This window comes from Martes martes (genome assembly GCF_963455335.1).
Source record: "Martes martes genome assembly, chromosome: 15".
In the NCBI taxonomy this organism is placed as follows: domain Eukaryota; kingdom Metazoa; phylum Chordata; class Mammalia; order Carnivora; family Mustelidae; genus Martes; species Martes martes.
In genome coordinates, this window is record NC_137903.1 from 43091945 (window position 1) to 43117670 (window position 25726).

The 25726-nt window shown below is 42.1% G+C and overlaps 1 protein-coding gene across 2 annotated transcripts in view; it reads left to right on the forward strand.

Annotated features, from left to right (window-relative positions):
- Positions 1 to 25726, forward strand: part of PAPPA2 (pappalysin 2) — a gene marked incomplete at both ends in the record, with an annotated part of 273603 nt that overhangs the window by 19311 nt on the left and 228566 nt on the right. For both annotated transcript variants that reach the window (XM_080824978.1, XM_080824979.1), the window contains one exon: positions 13736 to 14807. In XM_080824978.1, coding sequence (XP_080681104.1) covers positions 13736 to 14807 — 1072 coding nt within the window. The remainder of the gene's footprint in view (positions 1 to 13735; positions 14808 to 25726) is intronic.

Consider the following 25726-nt stretch of genomic DNA (forward strand, 5'->3'; position numbering starts at 1 on the left):
AGCATGGGCTTCACCTGGAAGCTCGCTGCAGACCCAGAATTCCAGGTGCCACCTGAATCCTACTGACTCAAGAATCTGTATTTCTTCAGGGCTCTGGGGTGTTCTTACCCACAGTAGAATCTGAACAGATCTGGACTCGAGTTGGCCTTTTAGGAGGTCTGTGGGTACTTTCAGCCTGAACTCTGGGCGGACACTGCTGATGAAAGGTCAAAGCTGGTGGTGTTTGGATTTAGCTCCTGCATCTCCCACCCCTCCTTCAGTAACAAAAATAACTCTAAAAATAGCTACCATGTATTGACGGTTTGTGTCAGGAACCTTGCTAACTACTTTCTGTGGTTGTCGTGTAGGAGCCATAGATTCTGAGGTTGTAAATTCCTTTGGATTCTTGTCTCCGACCACCTCATTCTTTGTTTTCCTGTTCTCTCCTCTCCCTGCCAAGCTGCCACATTGTCCCTTACCCCAGACCGAGTGGCTTCTGGAGAGGTGGGGAAGTCCCCCATCCCGGTTTCGATCATGTTTGCGCACAGCGAGAGCGTGACTAAAGGGAATAGTGGACTAGGAGGAGAGCTTGAAAAATTTGCTGGGAAGATGTGAGTGAAACATTCCCAGGAGGACTTTCCCATTCTGTGCTCTGATTTATCAAAGCCTGGACTCCTAGATAAAAAGCTGAGCCTAATCCTTTCTGGAAGGAAAGTTATCTGGAGCAGCTGAAAAGCACCTCTTTTCACTTTCTCCTCTTCCTGCTGACATGGCCCCCGCTGTCTGCCAGTTTGTGTGGTCTTTGATGGATGGCCTATCTCCTCCTTCTTCCTGGTCCTTTCTGTTCCCCTCAGGGCCTCTCTGGGGGGCAGGGTGTTGGGTAAGTAGTTCTGCAGAAGGCAGTAGATAGATCTGTGTGTGTGGGGAGGGCACAGGCATAACATCCTGAGAAAAGACCTTGCCTTGTATCAGGTTGATTTATGGTCATGACCTAACCTGGCTCTGTTTTTTGCTCATTTTTCTCATAAAAACAAGCTTGCACCATCCAGCATGTTTTTTTAGTTACCAGAGCTGATGACACTGTGCATGACTCCTCTGTTTTTTTGAGCAGAACCTTACCTTCCTGGAAGCTGATGGGCCTTCTTGGAGAAGCAGGACTCTCACTCCTGACTTTGGTTCTCTCAGAAGTGCAGAAAGGACTCTGCCATGGGGCTTTCCTGGAAGTGAGGTTCTAAAGTCATCTCAGCGCCAAAGGCAGTATTTCTGTCTGGACCTTATCTTTATTTTCTACCACCTTGGCTTATGTTGTAGTTAAATGGTCTCTTCCCTGGGGCTCTGCCATGGACGGGACTCTCTCCATAGTGGGGCTTTGACCAAGAAAAACTCTCAGTAGGTTTTACCACATGTGCTATAATCCAGCTGTGTAGGACCTAGGAGGAAATAGCTTTTTGTGTGAGGGCTGGGGGCAAGCACGTCTATCTTCATGGGAAGGTCTAAGCGCTCATGATGACACAGCGCACAGAATGCTTGGTCCCCCTTACATCATGCAACTGCAGGGCTCTTGGGCAGCACCACCTTTCCCCCTCTTCCCCCCGCCTCCCCGAAGTGGTGGGGAATGTTTCTCCTCTGAGTCAAGATTCATGACTCAGTTTGACTCTGGAACAGAGTTGGTGCAATGCAGGAACCAAAACCCATTCCTGTCTTGACCCAGTAGGAAATGCAGAGGGGTCTGAAACAGGTTTTTGTCCTTATGCCGCTCTCATGTTGCTTGACAGGATAAGGAAAGTCACAGCAGTCCCATGCAGCTCAGCAAGGAGCGCGCTGATGGGCGCAGTCAAGGAAGACTTTCCCGACAAGAGGGACCTGTGGCTGACTTCTGAGGGACACGCCCACATGAGAGGCATTTCAGACAAAGGGAGTGAGATGACATTCTCAATGGGGCTAGAATGTTGATGTTGATGTTGACTGGAGAGCAGGATGTAATTGGGGAGGTGTAAGAGAGTGAATCGCTGTGCACCCTTCTCAGCATTGGGCCATCACAGATGCTCAGACAGGACGTGTGTGTGTGTGTGTGTGTGTGTGTGTGGAATATATATATATACATATATATATATATATTACTTTTATATATATATATTTTTCCATTTTTTTCAACTTTTCCATTTATTTCAACACTCTGAAATAAATTCACACAATGTTCCTGAAACAGATACTCCTCTGTTTTGAGGGAAAGGGTATGAGATGCTCCTTTTCTCCTGTCTTCATTAACCATAAAATAAGAATGACAAAGACTGGTTGATTCCTGACCATTTTCAGAAGATTCCTTTTTTTTTTTTCTTTTTTCTCACTTTATATTGACTTTCATAACTCCTGGAGTGGATGATACTTGCCTCATAATTATGCCAGGAGCACTGGTGAAACATAACTCTAACTGGTCTTGTGGTCAGGGACTCCCTTCTGTCAAAACCAACGGAAAGAAGATCCCAGAAGGGGAGAGGGAAGATTTCTGGTAGATCCTTCTCCACCAGAGAGCTCGCAAAGCAGTTTGACTGGATTTGTTGAGAGGTGGGGCAGCTCCGACCTAGACCACCCACTCCTCTGTTTTATTACATTTTCTTCTAATATAGGGTTCCCTCCACCAGGTGCCCACCTATTGGGGAAACCAAGAAAAGAAAGTGGAGGTGGAAACCACTGGCTTGGAGGGGAATACCGGTTGAGTGTTCTTGACGCTGGCTTCCATTCTACCTTCTTCAGCCTTCATTTGCTGTCCAACTTTGGGATGAGTGGTTTGTGTCCTGGCTTTCCTGGGTGGTATGTGTCACAGAAAACCCTGTGGGACCACCTGGAAATTTTACCAAATGTTTAGGAAGTAAGCCTATCCGTTGGACAACATGGACATATAAACTAGCCGGCCAGTCAGTTCTGTCCTCCAAACCATTTCTGGGGGGTGACTATTAGCCTCCACAGGTTTTGAAAAGTCAGATCACCTTCAAGGAGCGGCCCGCATATTTATTTGTTAATGCCACATTCACCAGCCCGTAGTCTTCTTGCTTCAAATCAATAACTAAACACTTATTTTTGGGGGGCTCCTGGGTGGCTCAGTGGGTTAAAGCCTCTGCCTTCGGCTCAGGTCATGGTCCCAGGGTCCAGGGATCGAGCCCCGCATCGGGCTCTCTGCTCAGCAGGGAGCCTGCTTCCTCCTCTCTCTCTCTGCCTGTTTCTCTGCCTGCTTGTGATCTCTGTCTGTCGAATAAATAAATAAAATCTATATAAAAAAAAAACAAAAAAACACTTATTTTTTTAGTATTCCAAATATTTTATTTTTTATCTTTTAGGATTTATTTATTTATTTGAGAGATTGAGAGAGAGAGAGAAAACACAGAGGGAGAGGGAAAAGCATACTCTCCAATGAGCAGGCAGCCTGACATGGGGCTGGGTCCTAGGACCCTGGGACCATGTCCTGAGCTAAAGGCAGATGCTTAACTGACTGAGCCACCCAGGTGCCCCAGTATTCAAAATACTTTAGTGCAGTGGAAAAAGCATGGAGTTTTTGGTCAGACACCCCTGGTTTTGGCCCTTGTGTCTGGCCCTTACTAGATGTAAGACTATGGATGAGTTGTTTAACTTCTATGACCCTTAGTTTTTGGTCTGTAAATGAGGATGATAAAATCAACACATACATTTGTAGCAGGGTTTAATAGAGGTGGCACATGTCCAGCATCTAGAGTTTAATAGACATTTAATAAAAGGTAGTTTAGGTCCCTTTATTTCTTCTGATGAGCAACAGATCTGAATCCAGAGAAAGAACCCAAGAAGTGGAAAGAAGCAGGATTATTTCTCTACAGAGGCCACATTAAAAAATGTGCCTAATTAAATGGTTGTCTGTAACTCTTTAGCTATGATATTTGCTACTATTAGAATGTCTCATAATTATTCAGACTGTATCCCAGTTTGAAGAAGGCTTTTCTCCTTGACAGCATTTGGCTCTATTAATTCCCATGCCTTTAATAATAGAGAACTAGATGCAAATGATTCCTGAAAACCCATATGATTATATGGCTCTGTTAAGAAACCCAGGGTCTATAAATATGAGTTTTGGAGTTAGAAACAGGAATACAATGAATAGGATATACTCCTTCAATTCACTTTCCTTTTTCTCAAAACTTAGATTATTAGACAAGGTAAGGTGTTTGAACAATTTTAAATTTAGTCAACATTGATACATAATGGAAGCCAGTTCCAAGCAAGAACTGGATGAGTGATTCTTAAAGTCTTAAAATGACATGGTCCAAATGTTTGGCTTCAGCACCATCACCATTTTTCAAGTTACATCATTCAATCTCATTTTCCCAACCCATGGGCTATCATAGCTCATTTTGGTGTTGAGTGATTTCATAAATAATATTGATGATTTGGTCCCTCTGTTCCTCCCAAGAATGTGACTTTGATGAATAAACAACAGTTATAACACATTTGCTTTTATCACATATACATCCAAAGTTGTAAAATCTCAATGTTGCACAAGCTGAGGGTTTCACCACATATAGTGTGTTGGCTTAGGCTGCCTTGGTTTTGTCAGCCTCTACTCTGCTAGACTGAGAAGAAAGAGAAGTCTCTTAAACGGGGATTTGGAAATTTTTCTTTTAAATCAAGTCTATCTTGCTTCTACTTGATGGAGTTAAGAAAGCTGGTCTGGTGTCCCTCCTGAGAATGTGTGGATGAGCTGTGCAGGTTGCACTGTGATCCCATTTTATGGTTGAAGGGGCTGAACAGCAGGTCTGTGTTGGACAAATTTTATTTAACCAGCACTGTTGGTCCCTGGGTGCTTAAAGTGGATAGCCATTTTAAGCCTCAAAATCCAAAGTGGAGACAACATTTACCTTTTACTTTTTTTTTTTAAAGAAAGACTTAATTTTTTAAGAGAAGTTTTAGGTATACAGTAGAATTTAGAGGAAGGTACAAGATTTCCCATATATTTCCTGCCCCTGTCTCACCGGAATGGTACATTTTATTTTTTACCAAGAACGAGCCTACACTGACACATGATAATTACCCAAATCCATAGTTTTCTTAGGGGTCACTCTCAGTGTTGTATATTCTTTGGGTTTGGACCAAAGTAAAATGACATATATCATTATATGCATTATGATATCATGCAGATTATTTTCATTGCTCCCCCAAATCCTCTGTACTCTACCTATTCACCTCTCTCCCCTCACTCCTGGCAATCACTAATCTTTTTATCTTCTTCATAGTTTTGCTTTTTCAGAATGCTGTTTGGTTGGAACCATACCATATGCAGTCTTTTTAGATTGGCTTCTTTGACTTAGTAACATATACACTTATGTTTCCTCCATGTTTTTTCATGGCTAGGTAGCTCATTTCTTTTTAGTGCTGAATAATATCCCATTGTCTAGATGTACTACAGTTAATTTGTCCATTCACCTAATCAAGGACATCTTGGTTGCTTTCAAAATTTGGCAATTATGAATGAAGCTACTATGGATATCTGTGTGCTGATTCTTGTGTAAACTGAGTTTTCACCTCCTTTGGGTAAATATCCAGGAGTGTGATTGTTTGATCACATGGTAAGAATACATTTAGTTTTTCAAGTAACCACCAAATGGTACCATCTTGCATTCTTACCCGCAAGGTATGAGAGTTCCTGTTGTTTCATATCTTTATTAGCATTTGGTGTTAGTGTTCTGGATTTTGGCTGTTCTGATACATGTGTAGTGGTATCTTCTTGTTTTAAGTTGCATTTCCCTGATGACATACTATGTGGAATACCTTCTCATATGCCTACTTACCATTTGTATACCTTTGATGAGTTATCTCTTATAGCCTTTGGCTCGTTTTTAAATTGGTTGTTTCTTTTCTTACTCTTAAGCTTTAAGAGTTCTTTGTGTGGGGCGCCTGGGTGGCTCAGGGGGTTAAAGCCTCTCCCTTCGGCTCAGGTCATGATCCCAGGGTCCTGGGATCGAGCCCCACATCAGGCTCTCTGCTCAGCAGGGAGCCTGCTTCCCTTCCTCTCTCTCTGGCTGCCTCTCTGCCTACCTGTGATCTCTGTCTGTCAAATAAATAAATAAAATCTTTTTTAAAAAAAGAGTTCTTTGTGTATTCTGGATTACAGTCTTTTATTAGATGTGTTTTTTTGCAAGTATTTTCTCCCTGTCTGTGGCTTGTCTTCTAGTTGTCTTGACACTGTCTTTAGCAGAGCAATTGTTTTTATTTTTAATCAAGTCTAACTTATAAATTACATCTTTCATGGATTGTGTCATGGTATTAGAGCTAAAAATGTCATCACCAAACCCAAGGTCATCTAAATTTTTTCCAATGTTATCATCTAGGATTTTTGTAGTTTTATACCTTGCAGTTAGGTCTATAATCTATTTTGAGTTAATTTTGGTGAATAGTGTAAGGTCTGTGCCTAGCTTTATTGTTCTGCATGTAGATGTCATTGACCCAGCACCATTTGTTGAAGAGACTATCTTTGCTCTATTGTATTGCTTTTGCTCCTGGTAAAAAATCAGTTGTATCTATTTATGTGGGTCTATATTTGGGCTCTCTGTCCTGTTTCATTGATCTGTTTATCTACACTTTCACCAATACCACACCGTCTTGATTACTATAGGTTTATAGTAAGTCTAAAGTAACATTTAGGGGCGCCTGGGTGGCTCAGTGGGTTAAAGCCTCTGCCTTCAGCTCAGGTCATGATCCCAGAGTCCTGGAATCAAGCCCTGCATCAGACTCTCTGCTCTGTGGGGAGCCTGCTTCCCCACATCTCCTCTGCCTGCCTCTCTGCCTACTTGTGATCTCTATCTGTCAAATAAATAAATAAAATCTTTAAAAAAAAATAAAGGGACATTTAGTCCTCTTCAATTCTAAAACAGCTCAGCAGCAAAGCACACGCAGCCACTTTAATAGTCAGAAGGAAAAGGAGACACTTGGCAGCTTGAATCTGTTTTCTTTTTCAATCTTTATCATGGTGGAACTGGTCAGACAGGCTCACCAGAACCAATTGTACACACCTCTTCCCAGTCCATGTTCAGTGACATTATATTGGTAACTTAAGATTGGCCATTGTAGGAATATTTGTACTACAAAAATTGGCAAATGCTACAAATCAGGACTTTTTTTTTTTCTTCAGAGGACCAGTTGTTAAATATTTACAGCATAACATTGGCTTTATACCTGATTTCTTCTTCCCTTTGATGTCTCATCATCAAACTCTTCCTTATCATAACTAATATTTGTTCATCACTTTGTGTAAGTTAGGCACTGTACCTCGATCTTTCACATATGTTCTTTTATTTAATTCTCCCAGCAACCTCAGGAGGTAGGTCTGTGATTTCAGCTTGTGGTTGAAGGATGCGGAAGAGAAGATCAGTGAAAGACAGATTTTGTTTTACAGGTACAATGTACAAATAAGTAAACTGAGGCCCAGCAAGGTGACATAATTTTCCTGAGGTGACATTTTTAAAGTAGCAGACTGGGGACTGAAACGTCCACTGACTAATGCTTAAAGCCACCATGCTCTGTGGTTTCCCCAGCAAAGAAATCTGTCCTGGGCTCTGAATCATGACACTTCAGCTGTAGTGTACTGTCTGCACCTGGCCCAATACCCGACCTCTCAGACCCTCAGTGTCTTCATCTGTACAGTGAGACTGGTGATAATTATCCTGCCTAGCTCACAGGATGGCTTTACCATTTAAATGGTAGTTACACAAGATTGGTTTGGAAAGCTCAAGTACAATATAAATGGGAGGTATCTTTCCATGCTAAGGAGTAAGGGAAAAAATATTCACAAAAAGAATACCACATCCCAGTTTAGAAGATTCAGCTGAAATGGGTATTTGATATAAGGAATTTTACAGTGAACGTTTCTGGGTGAAACGTCAGGACGTTTGATCTGGGAACGTTTGAACTTACATCTTGGAGTTCCTTGGCTTTGGGTCTCCCTAAACTTTTCAGGCATTTTGACTGTGATCAAGGTAGCCCTAGTTTCATGGGTAGATTTGGGTAGCATCAGGATGGGTCAGTGCTAGAAAGTGCTAGAAAGCTGGCGGTTAATAACTTTAGGGAGAATTTCTGCCATATTATCTCCATGTTTTAATAAAGGGGTTCTTTGGCTGTTCACATAGCTATTTTTACTTCTCACTGTCAGCATATCTCATTGTAGTTACTTATTTAAGGCTTATTTTCTGGACTGTGCTGAACTTCCATGATGTCAAATAGCCATTTGATCACTTGAAAACCCTAGCACAAATACTGAGACTGGCAGCTAGTACTGCTTCATAAATATCTACTGTGCAAGTACGTGGGTGGACTAACTACACGGAACTCTTGTAGTATTCCTGTATTTCTTGTGCCACAGTTGTCCATCTGCAAGCTTTGGAACGTTCCTTAATTGCAGTTGGACCAAGTGTGCAGGGCAAGGCCAGCCACGGGATGTTTCATGCTGCAGTTCCTTTGTGTGCTCTCAGGATATCAGAGGCATTTGGCAACAGTAGGAAAACCTCCAGCTATTCCCTAACTTATTTAGTCCAAGCCCCTTACTGTGTTATGCAAGACCTACTTTGACCTGTTTCCACCCGTGTTGCCTGCCATCTTGCTGTCCCCACCGTGTGGAGTGATCCATAATTCTTTTGCCTGGCCAACTCTTACTCACTCTTCAAGAGTAGGTTTGGGTCTTATCCCCTTAGAAAATTCTCTCCAAATTATATGGGTTGAGATTAGGCTCTGCTTTCACTTACCTATGTATTCCTTGAACTTAAGTTTTGATATATGAAATCATCTCAATGTTTCCCCTCACCCATGAGAGTATAACTCCTCAAGTACAAAGACTGCTTTTTCTTCCAAAGCTGAAACTACTTTTTAAAAAAAAAAATATTTTATTTATTTATTTGACACACACAGAGGGAGATAGATATCACAAGTAGGCAGAGAGGCAGGCAGAGGCAGAGGGGGAAGCAGGCTTCCTGCTGAGCAGAGAGCCTGATGCAGGGCTCGATTGCAGGACCCTGAGATCATGACCTGAGCTGAAGGCAGAGGCCTAACCCACTGAGCCACCCAGGTGCCCCTGAAACTACTTTTCTATGTCTGGGATGAATGTTCAGTAAATGTTGATGAACTGAAGTGACTAATTCCAAGTGAAATTTCATTTCCCTCAAGGAACAAGACAATGCGATGAAATGTGAACCCTTTGTGGTCTAGTAGGGTGGCAGTCCTAGGGTTTATTAGGGGGACCAAGAACGATCTTCTTTCCACCAGCTAGGGTTGAAGCGTGGAGCATCAGGTTATGGGTTCAGTGTTGGGTTCATATCTATGTTTGAGCAGAGGATGCAATTTCAGCCTCACTATATCGATTTATTCTGTCTCTAGAGAAGAGAATCATAGTTTTCAATCCACAGCCTCCAGATTGGAGGAACGGATGATTATTAGTACGGACTATAGAAGATGCAGCAGGAGAGAAATATTTACTTACTTTGTCTTCAGAAAATTTGAAAATCCTCACAAGGTTGAACTCAAGATTTCATGAAAGAGGTTGGTGCTGATGGTGGCGATTAGCAGGGAGAGGGAGGTAAGGCACACCATACTTCAGTACCCCAGTTTCCTCTTTTGGAATAATAGATCTTTCAATGGGAGTGGAGGATATTTATTTTCATTTTAGTGGTCTTAAATATGAGTTTTATTACTGATAATAAAAAGCCCCAATTAATATCAGTTCCTAGACAATCAATTGGTGACATTCCCTAATAGCATCATATCTGTGCACTATTCAGTGGACCTTATTTCTTTTAACTATTTCTCATTCCATTAGTTTGCTAAATTAATGGACAAGTATGTGTGATGGTTACATAGATTGTACTAAAATGCCTGATCAGATGTAATTTTTAAACAAATGGTAGGAAGCAATTTCAGATGAGCTTTCCACCTTCATGTCTGATTTAACTTACCATTGATGACAGTCTTTCTAATTCTTCTTCACTGATTGGAAAACACAATGACTCCCAAATTCTGTTTTCTGCATTTCCATCCACTGGGCAGTAGTAAAAAGAGGGATTTCTTTTGTAAATATGGTGGGTCAGCAGCTCTCAACATGGTCACAAGAACCTGTATTTGTAAAAGTTTCACTTGTCCTTCTGATCCACAGCTAGGTGATAACATTAGTGTCTTAGTTTGGGCTGCTGGAACAAATATACCATGACTCGGTAGCTTAAACAAAAGCAGGCTTTTCCTCACAGTTCTAGAGGCTGGGAAGTGTAAGATGCCAGCAGATCCAATGTCTGGTGAGAATCTTCTTCCTGATTTGCAGATGACCCTTTTCTTGTATCATCACATGGCAGAGAGCAAGAAGGGTTGGCTTTCTTCCTCTCCTTAAAAGGACACTAATCCCCATGGTGGGGCTCCATCCTTATGACCCAATTACCTCCTACAGGCTCCACCTCCAAATACATCACAATAGAAATTAAGGTTTCAGCATATGAATTTTAGGGGGAATACAAATATTCAGTCCACAATAATTGGGTTAGAAAATTCTTTTTTTTTTCTTTTTGGCATGGAATGAGTACAGGGCAGTGCTTCAAAAACTATTCTCTTCCTGTAGATGAACAATGGTAAGACAACAAATAAAATGCAGTTGTCTAAGCACTTAGTGAGGTTTCTCATATGCTACTTGGGACATCTTATTAAATTAGAAAACAAAGAAAAATTTCTTTGGTAATCATTTAAAAAGTAATAGTTCTATCATACTTGTTATAACTCCCAACTAAAATGACCATTTTTAGTTCTTCTGTCTATTAAATCCTTTCTAATATAATTACTAAAACTTAGATTAATCCAAACTAGACTAGTATGATAAAATTACATCTTCTCTGTATTGTCTCAAGAAGTTAAAAACATCATTTTAGACACACTATAAATAATTTTATAGCTTCCTATGAGATAAATAAGTAGAAACAATTATTTTATTGATGCTAACTAGAAATTCTAATAACAGTAAACGAAAGTGTTCAAAATTGCAACTAGTTGTCTGGTAGATAACAAGCTAATTAATGTGGTAATTTATATGTGAAGCCTAATCATTTGTAATTCAAATCACATACAGACAGACTCTGACTTATACTGGTTCATCTTATGATCTTTTGACTTTATGATGGTGTGAAAGTGATATACATTCAGTAGAAACTGTACTTGGAATTCTGAATTTGGATCTTTTCTTATATGGTCCAGTATTGGACCAGTATATGGCCCCAATACTCTCTGGTGGTGCTGGGCGGCAGTGACATAGCTGCGGTGAGTCATATGATCAAAGGTAGACAACTGATACCCTTCCAGCCATTCTGTCCCCATATAACCATTCTTTGTTTCATGTTTAGTACAGTGTTTAGTAAGTTACGTGAGATACTCAACACTTTATAATAAAATAGTCTCTTGGGTGATTTTGCTCAACTGTACGCTACTGTAGGTGTTCGGAGACATGTAAGGTAGGCTAAGCTAACCTGCAATGTTCAGTAGGCTAGCTATATTCAATACATTTTCAACTTATGATAGGTTAATCAAGAAGTAACCCCATTGTAAGTCGAGAAAGGTCTGTAGGTGCACATTTTTATATGCAACAAATATAAAATAGTTTCCCCAATTCTTCCTTTTAAAAACTAGCAGATATTTACTACTTGGGAGCTGAGTAACTTCATGGTCCTGGTATTAAATATTGTAATACATTTGCTCATAGGTCAGCAGATGGATATAATTAAGGCTAAATGTACTTATTCCAAAATAAGATAACCAAATTGAAACTCTGAACCAGGGAACTTACTATTTGTCTCTAGATTTGTCTTCCCTTTTGAAAGTCTACTCTGTACAAGAATTTGTTAAAGTGGGAATACTTATGCTCCTTTACCAGACAGACCTCAGTGTAAAAACAACCAGTGCACCCCTCCCCCACCTAAACAAACAAAACTGGAACATCACCATTGCATTATACCTAGTCCTATACCAATACTTCAAATTCTGACTGATAGAGTTGCTATTGTTAAAAAAGTGGTTTTTAAAAAAATATTTTATTGATTTATTTGACAGAGAGAGAGAGAGAGCACAAGGTGGGGGAGTGACAGGCAGAGGGGGAAGCAGACTCCCCACTGAGCAGAGATCCCAACATGGGTCTCGATCCCAGGACCCTGGGATCATGACCTGAGCCAAAGGTAGCTACTTAAACAACTGAGCCACCCAGGTGCCCCTGTTTTATTATTATTATTTTTTAATCACAGTTTACTGATATGTGCTAGAGGCAGAAGAAAAAATACCCTGTCATTTATGAAAAAGTAGCAACTTTTAAAATACTTGACTGCAATCACAACAGGAAGCCTCATGGCTTTTAAGTCCATATTCTCCATAGAGAACTACTGTTTGAGTGGATTATGTAGGAACTCAGGGGCATAAATACAATTCTTATGTAACAGGCTGGGGGAGAATGACTTTTGGTGTTAGGCCCAGATACGTAATTCAGAAGTAGCAGAATTCTCCATCATTTATGCACTATTTAAAGCAGTGCTGGGGCACCTGGGTAGCTCAATGGGTTAAGCCTCTGCCTTCGGCTCAGGTCATGATCTCAGGGTCCTGCAATCGAGCCCCGCATTGGGCTCTTTGCTCAGCAGGAAGCCTGCTTCCCCCTCTGCCTCTGCCTGCCTCTCTGCCTACTTGTGATCTCTGTCTGTCAAATAAATAAATCTTTTTTTTTTTTAAGCAGCGTTTACTAAGCATTTCCAGTGTGAATGTAGTGCCTCTATGTAACTTACAAGGAAAATCTGCTCCCGAGACTACCTATATACTATTAGAAGAGGTGTTGGAGGGGATGGTGGGTTCATAACTACAGGTGGGTTTCTGGGAACATTTGAGGCATCCAAATTGCCTTTGGAATTCCTATTTTATCTGTGGTTGTGTTATATCTGACTCCTTTTTCCTGCTGGTCTAGCTATCTACAAGTAGACCCCCTTTGTTTATTCAGTTGGACGTTAATAGTCCTGTGCCCACTGAGTAAGATGGTAAAGCAGTGTGTGTTGGTAGAGTCTCACTTTTGTACTGTGGTGGGCATCATTGGTTATAGAACCACTATTCTTCTAACTGACTTGACTATTTTTTCTTATAAGGTGATGGGGCAGTACCATTTTGCTTACTCTGGGGACCAGCTGTTCGCTGTGGACGGGCATCCTTGCACTAGAGGAAATAGTGGGCTGAGAATGATAGCTGTTACAGTCTTCTCTGAGGGACTTGTCTATCCACCAACTCCTTGTTTTCCCCCACGAGAATCATTATTTCAATATTCAAATGAAGAAAAAGGACCTTTTGAGGGGATAGGAGATTATTGTCTTTTCTAAAAACTGTGATTGCCCCCATGGCTTCTGAGGAAGGGAAAAAGACATAGACTCAGCGTGAGGAACTTCTGTGACAAACTTTAGAAGATGGTTGTCACTTGCTTTAGATATCCCCTTTATAGCTTTCATTTTGATTATCAAAAAAATATCAGAATGAGTTAGATTGGATGGAATCTCAAATCAGATTCCTTTTGGGCATAGATATTGCCAGAATGGCCTGATATGGGGTACCAGAGAAGCATATCCGGGGGGGAATCTGTATCACTTATTTTTTCTCCACTAAAAACCTACATTCTTGCCATTTATATGGGTTTTCTTCTCCCTTTCTCCATCCCTTTTATATCTGGTATTTCTCCCCTCGATTCTTCCTTCTTTCCCAGGTGTGTTTGATAACTGCTCCCACACTGTCAGTGACAAGGGCTGGGCCCTAGGGATCCGCTCAGGGAAGGACATGGGAAGGCGAGACGCTCGCTTCTTCTTCTCCCTTCGCACCGACCGTGTGAAGAAAGCCACCATTGTGACTGGCCACAGTCGCTACCAACCAGGCACATGGACACACGTGGCAGCCACTTATGATGGACAGCGTATGGCCCTGTATGTGGATGGCACTCGGGTGGCTAGTAGTCCAGAGCAGTCTGGTCCCCTGAACAGTCCCTTCATGGCGTCTTGTCGTTCTTTGCTTCTTGGGGGGGATAGCTCTGAGCATGGCCACTATTTTCGTGGACACCTGGGTACACTGGTCTTCTGGTCAACCGCCCTCCCACAAAGCCACCTCCAACACAGTCCTCAGCATCCAGCGGGAGTGGAGGAACTGACCACCCTGATCCTGACTGCCAGTTTTGAGCCCTTGGAAGAACAGTGGGCCCCGTTTAGGGATGGGGAGTACCCACAGCGTGAGGTTCTGCAGGGCTTTGAGCCTCAGCCTGAGATTCTGTCACCTTTGCAGCCCCCGCTGTGTGGGCGGACGGTTTGTGACAATGTGGAGCTGATCTCCCACTACAATGGGCACCAGCCCCTCCGGGGAGAGAAGGCAATCCGCTACCAGGTGGTGAACATCTGTGATGATGAGGGCCTGAACCCCATCGTGAGCGAGGAGCAGATCCGCCGGCAGCACAAGGCACTGAGCGACGCCTTCAGCCGCTACAACATTACTTGGCAGCTGAGTGTCCACCAGGTCCACAACTCCACCCTGCGCCACCGGGTTGTGCTCGTGAACTGTGAGCCCAGCAAAATTGGCAATGACCACTGTGACCCTGAGTGTGAGCACCCGCTCACGGGCTACGACGGGGGCGACTGCCGCCTGCACGGCCGGTGCTACTCCTGGAACCGCAGGGATGGGCTCTGCCACGTGGAGTGCAACAACATGCTGAACGACTTTGACGACGGGGACTGCTGCGACCCCGAGGTGGCTGATGTGCACAAGACCTGCTTCGACCCCGACTCACCCAGGAGGTAAGGGACTGGGGCTTGGGGTGTCCTACCTACAGGATGCATTTCTCACATCATCTGATACTTTTGGTTTCTGGAGAGAAAAGAGGGTTCACACAGCCCCCAAATAAAACATTCATCCTTCCCACCAGACATTATTGAGCCTTTGTGAAGTCCTAGGTGTTAAATAATTAGGGACCCAGGGATGGCAAAGACAAGGGACAGACCTCCCAGAACTCATTTTCTGTGGAGCAAACATGGTGTGATGTGCACCTGAAGACATAGGCCCCAGGTGCTTGAGGCACAGGAGAGCCACACAGCTTAGTCCAGAGCCAGGGGCTCTGCAGAGAGCAAACAAGGTAAACACTGGCAGAAGCCAGTCAGCACCAATTGTATGTGAGCGTCCTTCCTATAGTCATAGTTTCCCAGCAAAGTTACACAAATCCGTGAAGAGGCCCCAGGTGCGCTTGGTCTCTGGTGAATTTTGGGCAGTTCAGCAACTTCAGGAACACAAGGCATTCTACAGCTAATCCCCTGTCTCCTTAAGGTGACCACAGTCTTCCTCTTTGCCCCATTAGATTCCATTCCCCACAAAGCATCCAGGAAGATCCTTTGTGAAAGGTAAATAAAAAATCCCTGTTACTCCCCTTCTTACTTTCGTCCTCCCGGATGTCCTTAGAATCGAATCCATGTCCCCCACCTGGCTTGCAGTGTGTGCTGTAAGCTGACCTCTGCCTACCTCCCCACTTCTTCCCCCAGCCACTCTCACACCCTCGCTGCACAGCCACCCTGCCTCTCTCCTGCTCCGAAGAGGAGATCAGGCTTGATCTTGCCCACGGGCTTTGCAATTGCTGTTTCATTTTCTTGGAAACCTCTTTACCTTGATCTTCTCTTGGTGTATTTTTCTCTTGTCATTTCAATATCAACTGAAATGTCACCTCCTGAAAAGGCCTTTCCTGATTTCCCCAAGTTAAGCGACTCAATCACTATTATGTCAGCTAATTTTGATACTTTGTATAACACTCATCCCTTCTAATGTTTTCTTGTACATTAGTTTGTCTTTCTCCTGGCAGAAATGTCATTCCATGAGATCAGGGCCCTTGTTAAACACTACATACTTAGTGCCAGGAATAGCCCCAACATATAGTCATTTGTCTCATGTTTATTGTAACAAATTAATGAATCTGATGTGTCTTCTATTGTGAGACAGAAACCAGTAAGAGGATTTCCATTACTGTCAATGCAGGGATTGTGGAGTGTTGGAAGGAGGTAAGAAAGGAGAGAGGTGGGTGGTAAACTTGTTAATTTGTGTATGCAGGCAAGGCTTCCTCATGACATAACTGGTACTTTTGTACAGATTATAAAAAGGCTCACATCTGAGCTAAGGTGTAGTGTTGGCGGGAGTGGGGAAGACTGGATCTCAGCTCCCACCCAATACCTGGATGGCTGCCTTTATGTTTATTGGCCACAATTTGTATAGTAATTCGTGGTATCCCTGTGTGTGGGCAGTCAGTTAAGGCTAATTAATAGGTCGGCTTGTAGTTCAGGCATGTGATGTCAAAGACTAAGTGTAAAATTTGGAATCAGGACACAGTTGAATTTGAGAGCCCTTGCTACTGAACTATAAACTGTGCAATTCACTTTCTGAAATTCAGATGTCTTGTCTGTGAAAAGAGTGTGATTGCAGTAATAAATTGCATTACTTGTATCCTTGGGTTATTTTGTGAATCAGATGACATAAAGGATAGAAAAATGCTTGGTGACTGATGTGTAAAAAAAAAATTGTCCTAAACTAACATTAATTATTGTCATTATTAGACCTGGCAGATGGGAAACCATTTGTTTATATAATAATAATAGGTGGAAGTGGTAGCATTCCCAGAAATATTCACAAAAGAAAGATTCTGTTGGTTTGGGTTTTAGATTTTGATAACCTTAAGCAGAAGCCCAACCTCATTAACAACGGGGGTTGCCAGCTCTCTGGGGAGACAGGGAAATCTGGCTGCTTCTTCTTTTTTTTTTTTTTAAAGATTTTATTTTTTTTTATTTATTTGACAGACAGAAATCACAAGTAGGCAGAGAGGCAGGCAGAGAGAGAGGAGGAAGCAGGCTCCCTGCGGAGCAGAGAGCCCGATGCGGGGCTCGATCCCAGGACCCTGGGATCATGACCTGAGCCGAAGGCAGAGGCTTTAACCCGCTGAGCCACCCAGGCGCCCCGAGCTTCTTCTTATTTTTCTCCTCGCTGATTACAACAGCCCACTGCCGTGACCGAGAGAGCGGTTGTTCCAGGTGCCCAGGTGTCATTCTTCTTAGAGTGGTCCTTTCTGTCTCCAAATACCGACAGCTACTACCCTTAACTAGGTGTTTATAATTTATTCCCTTTACCGACACAGAGTTGCCATGGCAGCTTATCCCTTTCTAGCCCTAGACCCAGACATGTTTCAAACCCGCCTACCCCGACGTACAAAATTCAGTTTGTGGAATAAAAACAAACTCTTTATACTTTTTTGATAGTTAAACATATTTAAATCATAGTAACGCTCATGGTTACAAATATCAAGCGGTGCCAAAAGACATGAGGAAGAACGGCCTGACTTTTCCCATCCTTCTCCACCCTCTAGTCTTGCTCCCGTATTTGATTATTTTACCTGTCTCTTTTGGTAATTACCTCCATGTCTTCAAATATTGTATTTATATTACTTGATCCATTGATTTTAAACATTATGCATTGTGTTGCTCTTATGATGAGGAGGAGACTTTAACTTTTCTAATGTTTCCTTCTTCTCTCCTCCATCTTTTCAATATAGTTATATGACCATCTTTAGTTAAATCAGTTATATATATTTACAACATCGTGGCTTTGATTTTTTTTCCTGCAGAACAAACTATGATTCTATTATTATTTTTCCTTCCTGGCATAGCTTCCCCTCCTCCCCCCACACTACCCCTTGAGTCTCTGTTTCTTCCCTCCCTCCTTCCCTTCGTTCTTCCTTCTATCATTTTTGATATCCTCGATTGTTTTTATCTTATCAGTTAATCTATAGAATGTGTCTTTTTTTTCATTCTCTGGAGCTCTTCCTCCTAGTTCATTCTGTTTTTTCTCTCCTCTTCTAATCTTTTTTCTTTGTATTTGAGAGAGAGCAAGAGAGAGTGCATGTGTGTGTTTAGGGTGGGTTAAGAGGCAGGGGGAGAGGGAGAGAGAGACTCTTAAGCAGGCTCCATGCTTAGCAGGAGCCCAATGTGGGGCTTGAGCTCAGGACCCTGAAATCATGACCTGAGTCAAAATCAAGAGTTGACACTTAGCTGATTGAGCCACCCAGATGACCTTTCTCTTCCCATTTTGACCAGTTACCTAGTCTGCTGCATAGTTATCATCCCAGAAATTCTGCTTTTTGGTTGGAGCCACTGTGTCCTGAACTGCATGATTATCTCTGTTTTTATTACCTTACCTTACTGGACATTTAATTTATAACCTTATTTTACTGGAAGATATCCTTGAGTAACTTTCTAAGAAAGAATGTTTTAGGTAACTTTTTCTGAAAAACATTTCTCAAAATGTTTTTGTTTTGCCTTTACACAAATTGATAGTTTACCATGGTGTAAAATTTTGGGTTGGAAAACATCTTCTCTCAGACTTTTTGAAAAAATTCATTAGTTGCCTTTAGCTCCTCTTTTGATAATTGTGTGTCTTTTTAGAGGTGAAAGTTTTGTTTCCTTGTAAAAACTGTTTAGAATCTTAGCCTTGTTACTTTAGGGATTTTATGATACTTTTTTTTAGGGTTGGCCTTTTATTTTTCTTTTGTTGAGCACTCAATTGTCCTTTTGATTTAGATACTCATGCCCTTAACTTTGGCAAATTGCCTTGAATTATTACTTTGATACTTCTTTTTTTAAATAAACATATAATGTATTATTTGTTTCATGGGTACAGGTCTGTGATTCATCAGTCTTTCACAATTCACAGCACTCTCCATAGCACATAACCTCCCCAATCTCCATCACCCAGCTACCCCATCCGTCCCACCTCCCTCCCCTCCAGCAAGCTCCTGAGGATGGACATCCTGAACTTATTCTCTTTTTTCTCTCATATGTTTTTTTTTTTTTTTAAGATTTTACTTATTTATTTGACAGCGATCACAAGTAGGTAGAGAGACAGGCAGAGAGAGAGAGAGAGAGAGAGGAGGAAGCAGGCTCCCTGCTGAGTAGAGAGCCCAATGCGGGACTCGATCCCAGGACCCTGGAATCATGACCTGAGCCAAAGGCAGAGGCTTTAACCCACTGAGCCACCCAGGCACCCTCTCTCATATGTTTTATCTCTTTTCTTTCTTTCTTTTTTTTCTTTCTTTCTTCCTTCCTTCTTTCCTTCCTTCCTTTCTTTTTTTGATTTCCTTGAGTTTATCTTCCAACTCTTCTATTGAATTTTTAATTTTAACAATCATATTTTTAAGACCTTCTTTTTTTGGACTTTCTATATTAATCTATTTTTATTTTAAACATACAAAATTCTTTGAGGCTAAAAATAAGATATATTCTGATTTTTCCCCCCTGTGCATGATATCTGACTCATCTGCAGTCGACTTTTATTTTTCCTTCCCCCTGTCCCTGCCCTTTCTGTCTGTCTTTCATGAGGGTGGATTTCCTGAAATATCTAGCACTTGTTCACAATAGGAAACACGCTTTTGGATCTCTACTTATCATGATCTAAAAAAGGATAATTAACTCTGAATATCTTCTTTTGGAGGAAGAAATCTGCATAGTGGAGAGGATAACTTTTCTGTTTCCCAACTCCCTTATATTTATTTCATATATAGACTTTTTCCCTTCTATCCTCTGCCTTGTGTTCCTTATGCTATTTTTTTTATTAAAAATATTGAATGTTTTTCATAACTCTTATTGGCAAGAACCATATTTTGAAAAATGATTATTGGTGTGCTGGACACAGTGAGCTAAGCAGAGGGACAAATATAAAGAATATATAAAGAGCAGGTGCTAACAACTTAGTAGAGGGTTTTAGTAATTTTGTCAGAATTCCCTGGATTTATTTTATCAAAATTAAATCCAGGCCAATGCACTGAAAGCAGAATATGGAAGTAGACCGCTTTTCTAGGCTATGGCTTGGGTTGTTTGGAAGGACTTTGGATTCATAGAGACATAGATCTCTGGATATCTATAAGAGTTTGTGACTTGGTTGAGCTGGTGATTGTCTTTATTATTCATATATAGTGTTCTGTTATTACAATTAGATCACAGAGCTCAAGCTCATAATTCCATTATACTGTGACTCTAAAGGAATCCAACTTTAACAAATGCCATGCTAGACAGTTTTTGAGCAAACAGAGTGTGCTACAAACAGAGTCTTCTCAGGAGCTTATAGGTTAGTGGGGGATGGTTGGGAAATGGAGGACACACCTACAGATAGATTACTAACATGCAAGTGCAATGATCAGCATATGAACAATCCTCCTCATTTTTCAAACCCCACTCAATATTTCCCCACCATCAGCAAGAAATCTAGCCCAAATTCCTCCCCCAAAGGCCCTGAGAGGAGCAGAGAGCCTGAGGATTCCAACATCAAACATCTGTAACCCAGATGGGCTTATCAAAGGAAGAGTATTTATCAGACTTGGGCTGGTCAGAAGGAGATAATGAATTATAGATACATTACCAGCCAGTTGAATAGAATTATTAAGTTAGAGGAACTTGGCTTATGGGTAGGGAAGGCTACATGGCCAGATGTCTCTTTGTACATAGTAGCCACCCTGGGATAGCATCTACAAGAGCTGAAGGAAGGAAGAAGGTTGAGAGTCTGCTTAATAAAATCACAAATGTTGACCACTCCCTATGGAGTATCCTAGGAAGCCAAGCCAAGGGAATCTCCATGCCTTAAGGGACATTCAGCTTCCCTGACCTTTGCATACTTCAGCTTTTTTGGGTCATGACTTGTTTCTGTTATTTTTCTCTCTAAAATTATGTCTCAGAGGTGAAGAAGGGCTCTTTGCTTCCGAAAATACTTTTTATCCCTTGTTCTTTCGCTCCTTTTCACATCAGTGTTGAGCTTAGTGTCCAATTAAATTAGGAACAGTGTGCTTGCTTCTCCATTTTGGATTCTGTATGTCAGATCTCATAGTATTATTATCATCAGGAGAAAAATCACCAAATAAAAACAAATGGCTGAGCATAGGTTAAGGAAGTAATCAATCGTCTAGTGTCAGACCATGCTGTGAAGCAGATAATGGGATGCTTGCACATTTGTTTTTTGAAGCCTGTAGTAGGCTAAGGTCTCTGGGTATTGGTGACTCACTGTCTCTTTTCTGCCAAATTCCCTGAGTTTTGTACTGGGGAGTTTGAGAGCAGAAGGACTGCTTGACATGGCAGTGCTAGGACATGGCCCACTTGGCTCTAGAAGAGTCCTCTGGAGAGTGAGCTGGGAGGTGCCCTGCAGGGGGCATATCTGAGAGTGGTGTCTGCACTTGCATAGCGCAGGATTTGTATCCAGGGGCCGGAGGGCTGATGCACGTGCTGTCAGAGGGAACTGGTAGAGAAATTGGCACTACCCAGACTGGGAGGCTTAGGATTAGCTGCACTTCGCTCACCCCCCCTCTGTCGCTGTTGAGCCAAAGGAACGGTTGGGCTGGACCCCTGCAGTGGCAGGTCTGCTAAACATCAGCCAGGCTTCGTTATAGGTTTCTTTTGAAGTTGGGATTCACAAGACTTCTGGTGGAAACTACGAATGGTTTAAGTCAAGTTCCCTGTAGCCAAAAGGAAAAAAAAAGCCCAAGAAAAATAAGCATAAGGGGTAAAAGAGGGCAGAGAGAAAAGAAATGGGGGAGAAACTTTAACATGAAACAAACCTCTCAATCTCTCCCCTTCAAAATGCACAAGCAACGTAAACTCTCAAGAGATGAGTCTCACCTTCCCTTACCCATTTTGCACAGCAAAGGCAATAGGAGGAAAGAAATAAGATACTTCTGGTAAACTTAAAAAGCTTACCTACAAATAGAAATGTCTCATGTTTGTTTTCCTATAGGCCCATTTCTCCCTAGTCCCAGTAGGTATCCTATTACAGGGTAAAGTCCACAATTTTTCTGTCCACCTGGCTCAATGAATTTTTCTCCCCAGGTAAGTAGGGGAGAGGTTGTTTTTCTCCTTTTTGTGCTGATTTCCTAGCCAAATAGACAGACTTGTGAGGGAGCCATGTGGGATGTCTGGGTTAAAAATATTTCCTCTTAGAAAATTTTTAGGAGAGACCCTTGTTTCCAACTATAGTCAGTTGTTTAAGATACTCGGGTGTTTTCCTAGGAGTTGGGGTGCTGGCCCCGGCATCTTGGTCAGATGCCAGGCTGTCTCAGATGATTTCACTGAGGGATCCCTTCCTAGAACTTAAGCCTTGGAATCTCAAAGAACACTGCACACTTAGAAATGTTTTCTTTTTCGTTTCCTCTGGGAACCCTGTTTGGATGTTACTTAAGCAACCGGAGGAAAGCTAAATCTTCTTGGTGGGTCTTTCCCCCGTGGAAGTAGGTTGGGGAGAGGGTGGAGCATATGGTCAGTGTGGGCACCGGGGGTTTCTCAGAGGATGTGTTTCATTGGAGTGCCATCCCTTGATTCCCTGGACACCAGCACATCTCCCATGTCTCACCAGGACCTCTGCAGCCGTGGGTCTGATACTTGGATATCTTGAAACTTGGATAAGTCCTACTTACCCCTCAAGTCTCAGAATGTCACTTCCTCCTTCTTGGGACCATTCCTTGTCCTCAAATAACAATTAGCTGTCTCATTTGTATCCCTTCTCGTTCCCCCTCCTGCCACCACCCTGTTCTGGCCTCCTCCTCTCTCACTTGTATTATTACAATAGCCTCCTAACTGGTCTCACCCCTTTTGCTCATGCCCCCCCATTCCCAGTCTGTTTTGAACATAGCTGCCAGAGTAATCCTATTAGTATAACTCAGATCCAGTCGTTCCTCTGCCTAGAATTCTCCAGCAGCTTCCCAGCTCATTCCGAGTCAAAGCCAGTATTACTACTGTAACCGACAGTACCCTAGCTGATCTGGCACCAGTTACTTCTGGCCTCACCTCCTACCCTGCTCCCCTTGTTTACTCTATTCCAGCCACACAGGCCTTCTCATTGTCCCTGGACTTGACAGACAGACTCCTACCACATGAGCTGTTCAGTGGCTTTTCACTCTGCTAGAAGGTACTTCCTCTAGATTTATTTCTCCATGGCTGGTTTTCCCATTTCCTTCCAGGCTTTTTCCAAAGTCACCTTCTAGGCAGAGCCGTCCATGGTAACCTCATCCAAAATTTTGCACACTCCTCTGACTCTTTATAGTTTCTTCCCTGTCTTATTTCTCTTTTTAGAATTTATCATATATATATATAGGATTATTTATATATATATTATATATATATTATATGTGTGTGTGTGTGTATATATATATATATATATATATGTATTTGATTAACATCCATCTTCTCCCCTTCTCTAAGTTCCATCAGGGAATGGGTTTTATATGTTTGGGTTATTGTTTTACCCTCGCACATAGAATACCAAAAGGACTAGATTAAGAAGAGTTTAATAAATAATTGTTGAATAAAAGAATGTTCTCACCACAGAATGATGGTTGGCAAACTATGACCTGTGGGCCAAATTAGCCTATCATCAGTTTTTGTGAGTGGAATTTTGTTAGAATGCAGCCCTATCTACTTATTTACTGTTGTTTATGGCTGCTTTCATGTGGCTGAATTGTGTAGTTACAACAGACTATGTGGCCCACAAATCAAAAATATTTACTATTTGGCCCTTTACGGGAAAAGTTTGCCAACTCCTGCCGAAGTACATACTCATTATAATATATTGTCATTACCCATTGTTGTCTGTCTCTTGCACAAGACGTTAGGCTCTTTGTTCATAGTTCTTGTAACACAGAAAGTACTCAGTTCATATATTTTTTTAAGATTTTATTTATGTATTGCACAGAGAGAGATCACAAGTAGGCAGAGAGGCAGGCAGAGAGACAGAAAGGGAAGCAGGCTCCCCGTTGAGCAGAGAGCCCGACGTGGGGCTCGATCCCAGGACCCTGGGTCATGACCTGAGCCGAAGGCAGAGGCTTTAAATCACTGAGCCACCCAGGTGCCCCCTCAGTTCATATTTTTAAAATGAATTAGCTTATATATAAATGAAAAGTCAATGGCATGGGGAAAATGGCAGTGTTGGGCAAGAGTATGGGTATGGTACAGTATGCTACTCTGTATTAAAAAAAAAAAAGGGAATTCAGAATACACACTTGAGTAATCCCTCCTACTGGTCTCATTACTGTGGTAGAACTGCCATATTCAGAAGTAAGTAAAAATAACTAAAGATACCCATGAAAGTGTGAAAATGCTAGCTGAGGAGGGAAAAGGCCGTAAGCCATTTTATTCATTATCTCATTACTTGAGTAGCAGAGCTCCCATATGGTTCCGAGAGTATGAAACATGGAGTAAGTCTTGACGATGGGAGAAGCAGTTAACTACAATAGCCAGGAAGTAAGATGAATCTTGATTAGCAGGGAGACAGTGACTGAGGGAAAGAATAGGCCATTCAGAAGGGATACAACAGTTGCCCTCTATTTACAGCATTGTTTTCTGTGGTTTTGGTTATCTGCAGCCACCCATGGTCTAGAAGCAGATGACCCTCCTTCTGACATATCATCAGAAGGTCAATAATAACCAAATGTTACATCACAATGCCCGTGTTGTTCACTTCCCTTTGTCTCATCATGTAGGCATTTCATCATCTCACGTCATCACCAGAAGGGTGAGTATAGTACAGTAAGATATTTTGAGAGAGACCACATTCATGTACTTTTACATGTATTGTTATATTGTTCTATTTAGTTGTTAGTTGATGATATCTTACAGTGCCTAATTTAGAGATTAAACTTTACTGGAGATATGTATATATAGGACAAAACATAGTATGCCTAGGGCTTGGTACTATCCCCAGTTTCAGGCCTCCACCGGGGGTCTTGGAATGTATTCTGCTCTCATAAGGAGGGGATCCCTCTTCAGACCCTCTGATCAGATAAAGCCTATTTGAAATGATGTCACAGATTAGCCAAGATTCTTGCTAAACTTCTAGTTGGGCTTGTGTGGTTGTAAACAATAGAGACTTACTCAAGTAAACAAACAAACAAAAAAAAGATTTACTGTACAGTGACATATGGGCTGGAAATGGAGCCAGAGGCTGCTGGGGCTGGGGCCGGTTCAGGCTCTCAGGCAAAGGCTGCAAGCTTCTCTAAATCTTAGTGCATTGGCATCATGCATATCTTGTTACCAGTTTGCTCGATTAATAAGAGTTCCTGTACCCTTACTGTGTCAGTTTAAAACCAGACTCAGCTTCCTGTGGCTTCTGCTCTATCTCATTAACTCTTCAGGTTCATATCCCATTGCTAATGGTCTCAGTCTTTTGCAGTATCATGGTTCAAATTCTGGAAACAGGCAGTGTGAGTTGGCACAACTCATCCTTGCATGTGACACCAGAAGTCATCATAGGTTTCTTTCTTTCTTTCTTTCTTTTTTTTTTTTTTTAAAGATTTTTTATCTATTTCACAGAGATAGAGAGATCACAAGTAGGCAGAGAGGCAGGCAGAGAGAGAGGGGGGAGCAGGCTCCCCACCGAGCAGAGAGCTGGATGTGGGGCTCGATCCCAGAACGCTGGGATCATGACCCGGGCCGAAGGCAGAGGCTTTAACCCACCGAGCCACCCAGGTGCCCCAGAAGTCATAGGTTTCTGTCCAGCCTTGAGTTCAAGCAGTTGTGGGCAAAAGAGCAGGACAGCAGAGAACGTTCCTCAGGGTTCTGAGGCAGCAGTCCTCTCCTAGCTGGTGCCAGCTGTCTGGGTAGAGTGAGCTGGTTTTTCATGTTCATTTCTTGAAGATGAAATGCCTGCAGCCATAATTTCT